The sequence below is a fragment of the Scophthalmus maximus genome, chromosome 3 (genome assembly GCF_022379125.1).
Source record: "Scophthalmus maximus strain ysfricsl-2021 chromosome 3, ASM2237912v1, whole genome shotgun sequence".
Taxonomy (NCBI): domain Eukaryota; kingdom Metazoa; phylum Chordata; class Actinopteri; order Pleuronectiformes; family Scophthalmidae; genus Scophthalmus; species Scophthalmus maximus.
Window position 1 is genome coordinate 385,001 of NC_061517.1, and position 7,500 is coordinate 392,500.

Genomic DNA, 7,500 nt, shown 5'->3' on the forward strand with positions numbered 1-7,500 from the left:
GTGTCACGCTTGAAGACGTGGTGTTAATATTGTACCGTCACCGTCAGTGTGTCAGTCTCAGATCAGGAGGCAGACGAGCTGGACACAGTTTGTCAAATGTTAGAAGCAAAAGACATAAATTCAATAGTTTGTACTACAAAAAGAAAATATTTGAAGATTTGCTGCTTTTTATTAGAGCAAAGAAAATAACTGGATGAAACAAGAAATCTGAAAGTGTCACTTTGGATTTTGAGCAATTTTCGAGAGCATTTTTCAACAGTTTTCTTCAACATTTTAGAGCCAGAACGAATAATTGATTGGAGATAAGAATCAACTGATGAATTGATACTAAAATTACAGTTAGTTGCAGCCATGAGGGTCATATTTTAATGTAAATAAGTAATTTTATAAGAAGACGAATGTAGTAAAGAAAAGTCATCATAATGTTTAAAATACCAAAATGAATAGATGAACCTTTCGAATGACAATAAAATGTATTTGCTAAAATGTTTTAACTAACTAGAGGCATAAATAATATGTATATATATATATATATGTGTATATATATATATATGTGTATATATATATATATATATATATATATATATATATATATATAAAAGGAAAGCGTTGGGCAATCAACCCAAGCACAAGAGATCCAACGTGACAGTGTTTTATGATTCATAAGGTCAAAGGCTGCTGGTTGATCTGAACGTCAAAATGAGGCTGAATAAATAAAACCCTCGCAGACATTACTCTGCAGGAGCTGGACGGGCTAACGACAGAATGTTTGATAAATGGACCAGGAAAATTAAGACGAGGCAGAATTTGATCTTGAAGAAATATTAAGTTTTCCTGAGGGATTTCATAAATACGCAGGATTATTATTTTTATTCAGGGCTCAAAGATTGAGCTGAGCCACCGGCTGCCGATCTCTCAACAGACTCTCCGTCGCTCACGTCGACCTGCTGTGATGATTGACAGGCCTCGTCAACACTACGGTTCATCTGTCCTGATGATGAAAGCAGCAAATATGAAATCTTTGCTTCAGTCAAAATGTCTCTATGGAGACAGAACGTGGGAACAGGGGGTGAATCATAAGAGAAATATGGGGTTTACAGTCCCACACATCATCATCATCATCATCATCATCGTCATCTGGAGCCTGGAGGTCGATGTGACCAGTTGATCAGATGAACAGAGGAAGAGAAATGATAATAATCATTGACACAGATCAGCTGTTAGAGTCGTGCACCTCCTCCCTCCGGTTCAACCTCGTAGCTCAGGACGGACAAACCAGAAACAGACTTGTTTGAGTTTCACCGTGGATTCTCCTTCACGCCTGGAGAAGAGAGGGGATGTGATCGACACCACTAGAAGCCACAATCCAACACTCTGGTCTTTTCAGATTGCAAAATATACGTCTGCTATGTATCGAGTGATGTTTGCTCTTGACGGTATAAAATAAATAAATGACCTCTCTCAGACTCACCGGACGTCTCGTCATCGACGGTTTCGCTTGCTCGCATAATAATGAGCCTGGTTCTTTCTCCTGATTGCCTGAGACCTTGAGGGTCAATAATGTTCCGCTGCATCGTCTCGGACAACGTTCACAATATTGCTCCAGATTTGTCTCTGCACAGCACTTTCCCTCCCAGACTTTCTCTTCATTTTTCCTCCTCCTCCTATCAAGCAGAGCGATGCTCTGAATAGTAATGATCGTGTTGTTGTAGATATGAGCCAGAAGATACTGATCATCACAAGTGAAATACTCCAACTGATGCTGAGGACACCACTAAGATTCTTCTGGCTCATCTGATCGTCAGAATCACTCGTTGATCTTTTCTCTTCCCCTTTGTGTCCTACTGCGTTCGTTCATCATCAGTAAACCTCCGTCAACTCGGGACAAACCTCCAATTTCATCATCATTCTTTTTTCCCAGCGTATTTGACTGTGTGATCTTAATCGTTCTGTTGTCTCGCTCCTAATCCCTGGTGGTAAATCCTGAAAGGCACAGCCGTTCAATTTCTTTCCATCTGTCAATCCTGCTTTGTTTATTTCTACTTTCTATGAATTGTCCTCGTCTTTTGCAAAGGATTATTGTTTTTTTGTTTTTTTTCTTCCTCCCTCTGATTCTGCAGCAGCTGTTCTGATCCACAGACACACGAGAGCTCAGCTCGACAGTTAGAGACATTTTAGAAACAAATCTGGACTCATGCTGCTTTTTCCTGCGGTAATTGAACTTGACGTTTTCTCGCTTTGATCAGCGAGTGTTGAGTTTCTGTAAATCTTGCGTCACTGTGCAGTTTTACTAACCGTGGACTTTTCAGATGGGAAACGCGTCAGACACGTCTGCTGTGTTTGTCTCCACCATCTCCAAGGAGCACGACTTCCTCATGGGTTCACTGTACAGCGTCTTCTGTAAGTCCTCGCTCCTCCGGCTGCCGACTCCTCGTCTGCACCAGTCTGAACCTTCTCTCTTTATATTTAGGTTTACTGTCCCTCGTGGGAAACTGCGTCCTGCTACTTGTTGCACATCACAAGCGCTCGACCTTGAAGCCGGCAGAGTTCTTCATCATCAATCTCTCCATCAGTGACCTTGGGATGACGCTCTCGTTGTTCCCTCTGGCGATTCCTTCAGCGTTTTCACACAGGTACCGTCTCAATGTCCCACTGCAAATTCATCTACGACTACTGACAAATATAATGAAAAAATAAATGATTACAAACAAATCAATGAATCAAATCTTTACGTTGTTTTCTATTGTGACAATTCCCTGTTTTTCTATTGGCTGTCGGCTGATCGGACCTGAGGTCGTCTCCTCGGACTTCAACAGGCATCTTTCAGTATTTATTGACATTTTACAGAGCAGGAGTCTTTCTTTTCTACATGTGATCTGTATTGTCTTGTGTCCTCCTGAGCAGTAGGGGGCGTACGTTCATGTCAGCAACCACAGGTGCTGCTGATATAGAGAGGCAACATTAGGCTGTATGAAAGGTTATTGAACGTGATGGACACAACAGAGTGAAGACACAAAATAAATGTTATACAGGTTTGATTTCTCTGCTCAGTAACCAGGAGCCACTTCAGTATTGGACTCAGCTGATTGATTAGTGATGATCCTGGTCTTTGTGTCTTCAGGTGGCTGTTTGGAGAGGTCGCCTGTCAGCTCTACGCCATGTGTGGAGTCCTGTTCGGTCTCTGCAGCCTGACCAACCTCACCGCCCTCTCCTCCGTCTGCTGCATGAAGGTCTGCTTCCCCAACCACGGTGAGCAGACGACGGACCGACCAACTGATCTGATCACAAACAACAGATCTGATCACAAACAACAGATCTGATCACAAACAACAGATCTGATCACAAACAACAGATCTGATCACAAACATCAGACAAACAACAGATCTGATCACAAACATCAGATCTGATCACAAACAACAGATCCGATCATAAACATCAGATCTGATCACAAACATCAGATCTGATCACAAACATCAGATCTGATCACAAACATCAGATCTGATCACAAACATCAGATCCGATCATAAACAACAGATCTGATCACAAACATCAGATCTGATCACAAACATCAGATCTGATCACAAACATCAGATCTGATCACAAACATCAGATCCGATCATAAACAACAGATCTGATCACAAACATCAGATCTGATCACAAACATCAGATCTGATCACAAACAACAGATCCGATCATAAACAACAGATCTGATCACAAACATCAGATCTGATCACAAACATCAGATCTGATCACAAACAACAGATCCGATCATAAACAACAGATCTATAACCTTGATCACAAACAACAGATCCGATCACAAACAACAGATCCGATCATAAACAACAGATCTATAACCTTGATCACAAAGCACAAGAGGGAAAATACTACCTCAATAACTGCAAAGCTCTCCTATCTGCTCAGGTAACAAGTTCTCCTCGTCACACGCCCGCCTCCTGGTGGTGGGAGTGTGGTGTTACGCGTCAGTGTTTGCCGTGGGGCCCCTGGCTCAGTGGGGACGTTACAGCGCCGAACCTTACGGGACGGCCTGCTGCATCGACTGGCACGCGCCCAACCACGAGCTCTCGGCGTTGTCTTACATCGTCTGCCTCTTCGTCTTCTGCTATGCGCTGCCCTGCGCCGTCATCTTCCTTTCCTACACCTTCATCCTGCTGACGGTGCGAGGCTCGCGTCAGGCCGTCCAGCAGCACGTGTCACCGCAGACCAAGACCACCAACGCACACGCGCTCATCGTCAAGGTCAGAGATCACGAGCGTGTGTGCCATAATAGATAAGGGGATGATACTGAAGATATTTGTGTTTTTACTTTCCCCTCCACAGCTGTCGGTCGCGGTCTGTATCGGCTTCCTGGGCGCCTGGACACCGTACGCTGCCGTGTCCATGTGGGCGGCTTTCGGAGATGCCACACGAGTTCCTCCTGCCGCCTTCGCCCTGGCCGCCATATTTGCCAAGTCTTCCACCATCTACAACCCCGTGGTCTACCTGCTGTGCAAGCCCAACTTCCGGGAGTGTCTGTACAGAGACACGTCCACGTTACGGCAGAGGATCTACAGGGGGAGTCCGCAGTCGGAGCCGAGGGAACGTTTCGGATCCAACTCGCAGCACAAAGCGGACGTGGGCGTCTCCAACGGGCAGCATGACGGCTATGGGGCGTGTCTGCACTGCACGGAGAACACGGCGCTGCGTCACGTGACCCCGGCCCAGAGGACCGCCTGCATCCTGACCGGGTCCACCTACACAGAGGTGACCGTCAGCCAGCTCTCTGCCGAGCCCCAGGCTGGTTTCCTCTAGAGGGACGGAGACGAGACAGACAACTGAACAACCACCAGCCAAGTCACCGAGACTGCAGCATGAAAACACTCACAAGTGGCCTCTGCATGGTGAAATGCCCGAGAGTCCCAGAAATCCACGCTGTGCTTAATTCATCTGAGGAGATTTGCCACAAAATTCTTGCACTTGGATTATTCTGAGAGCTCCTCTCCCGTCAGCTCTGCTTCATTTTAATGCACCGGAACGTAACAGGATTGGGAGGAAGCAGGAAATGAGACGTGAGAACTCCTGCTGGCTTCGAGGTTAATTAGTCCAATGAAAGACGTCAGAGCAGCTCAGTGATGAAGTTGTGAACGACTGTACGACTCAAGAAGAGGAGGAAGAGTATTAATGACCGGTCAGTGAAAGAGCAGATTTATTGTAGAGGATTATGGGTTGAGTGCGAACAGATTCATAAGAAACTCATGAAAGTGTTGTATAAGACATTTTGCTTACACATGGTTAAGATGTCAGGTTCATCATGTTAATGTGGTTATTCATGTTCTCATGTTCAGTTTCCTGCAGCTCCCCTTTAAGGCCCCTCCCTCCCAGTGAAGCCCAGTCTGCTCTGATTGGCTGACTGGCTCCACTGTTGTGATTGGTCAACCACTTCAGGGCTAGTAGGAAGTTCTCAGGCTTCACTCATCTTTGTTGGAGCTCTGGTCGAGGTCGACCAGCTAAGAGATCGCAACGTGATTGGTTGTTCACTCTTCTTCTTCATTGTTTTAATGGTGGTTGGCGACCAGCGTAACAGGCAGAGTTTTCCCTTTGTCCTCTGACAGTGGCAGAAATATTTTATTGGTTCGAAAGAAGTCGTCATTTGATGTTAGTGTACAACGACAACTAACACAACATGAACCGTAACCAAATTAAACTCTGCATTTAAAAGCTTTGAAAGTGTAAAATCAAAAATCAAATTGGTTGAGACAAGCTCATTCTCATCTGGTCGTTGGGGGCGTGTTCTCGGTTTTCGTTAGGGGCGTGTTCTCGGTCTTTGTTGGGGGCGTGTTCTCGGTCTTCGTTGGGGGCGTGTTCTCGGTCTTCGTTGGGGGCATGTTCTTGGTCTTCGTTGGGGGCATGTTCTTGTCTTTGTTGGGGCGTGTTCTCGGTCTTCATTGGGGGCGTGTTCTCGTCTTTGTTGGAGGCGTGTTCTGTCTTTGTTGGGGGCCTGTTCTCGTCTATGTTGGGGGCGTGTTCTCGGTCTTTGTTGGGGGCGTGTTCTTGTCTTGGTTGGGGGCGTGTTCTCGGTCTTTGTTAGGGGCGTGTTCCCGTCTTGGTAGGGGGCCTGTTCTCGTCTTTGTTGGGGGCGTGTTCTCTCTGTTGGGGGCGTGTTCTCGGTCTTTGTTGGGGGCGCGTTCTTGTCTTGGTTGGGGGCGTGTTCTCGTCTTTGTTGGTGGCGTGTTCTCTCTGTTGGGGGCGTGTTCTCGGTCTTTGTTGGGGGTGTGTCAGACAAGCTGCCAGACGCTGTGCACTTCTGTCCGGACGACTGGCGAGGCGTTCAGGAGCATCAGTGTTTCCTTTCATGGAGAGGAGCTCCCTTCACTTTGGGCTTTTTCATTTTGCAGAACTTTTACAATCACAAAAAGACATGTAACTCACTAGAGGAAAAACTAAAAAAGCAGAATATGTTTCCTTTAAATTGGTCCCAAAGCTAATATGATGAACATTCAAATTCTGTTTCCTGTGAGGAACCAAACAATAAATGTTCAAGCCTGAAGGGTCCCAGTGATTTAGAGCATCTCTTTAAAATAAAGAGGTCCGTACTACTACTACTCCTACAACATTACTACTAAACTACTACTACTACATTACTACTATACTACTACTACAACAACTATATTACTATTACTACTACTACATTACTACTAAACTACTACTACTACTACCACATTACTACTACTACTACTACCACTACTACTACGACCACATTACTACTACTACTACTACTACTACTACCACTACTACTACTACTACTACTACTACCACTACTATTACTACCACATTACCACTACTACTACTACTACTACTACCACATTACCACTACTACTACTACTACCACATCACTACTACTACTACTACTACCACTACTACTACTACCACTACCACATTACTACTACTACTACTACTACTACTACTACCACTACTACTACTACCACTACCACATTACTACTACTACTACTTCTGTGCCGTGTCAATGTTACTCAGTCAGATAAAACTGTTTATACGGGGGGAAAAATCTAATTTGACAGAATTGTGATTAGAGATGAATTTCTCTACCCCCCCCCCCCCCCCCCCTCTCCAGACTCCTTCAGGTTGATTAGATCTTAGCGTAGATAAAAAATGAATAAATAAAAAACTACACTTACTAATATTAAATCAACCTGTAATTCAGGAGACTTCTTTAAGAAACAGAAAACAAGGGGAAGCAGAGGATGATCCATCTTGTACAGTAACAGTGAATCTCCTTCTTCGAGTTGATGGATTTTATAATGTGCTTTGACAAATGTTCACACACACCCTTACACACACACACACACACACACACACACACACATAGAATACTAGTGTTGTCCTTATGTTTGTATTTACTGCTAAAAAGAAAGTGCATTTACACAAACTATGTTAAAAAGCCATCACCATGGTAACAACCATGTCTGACTGTATGTGACAGTA

At 44.6% G+C, this 7,500-nt stretch overlaps 1 protein-coding gene across 1 annotated transcript; it reads left to right on the forward strand.

Moving 5' to 3' along the window:
• The first annotated feature begins 647 nt into the window (after nt 1-647).
• On the forward strand, nt 648-6,664 carry opn7d (opsin 7, group member d). The gene is made up of 5 exons (XM_047330948.1): nt 648-2,400; nt 2,471-2,633; nt 3,122-3,249; nt 3,922-4,256; nt 4,339-6,664. The coding sequence occupies exons 1-5, from the start codon at nt 2,310-2,312 to the stop codon at nt 4,807-4,809; spliced, it is 1,188 nt and encodes a 395-aa protein (XP_047186904.1). The 5' UTR covers nt 648-2,309; the 3' UTR covers nt 4,810-6,664.
• The last annotated feature ends 836 nt before the right edge of the window (nt 6,665-7,500 follow it).

Excerpts from the sequence above, each read along its gene's own strand:
- opn7d (XM_047330948.1), top strand. The coding sequence starts at position 2,310 with ATGGGAAACGCGTCAGACACGTCTGCTGTGTTTGTCTCCACCATCTCC. Across the intron at positions 2,634-3,121 it reads CCTTCAGCGTTTTCACACAG|GTGGCTGTTTGGAGAGGTCG; the intron begins GTACCGTCTCAA and ends TTGTGTCTTCAG. Across the intron at positions 4,257-4,338 it reads CACACGCGCTCATCGTCAAG|CTGTCGGTCGCGGTCTGTAT; the intron begins GTCAGAGATCAC and ends TCCCCTCCACAG.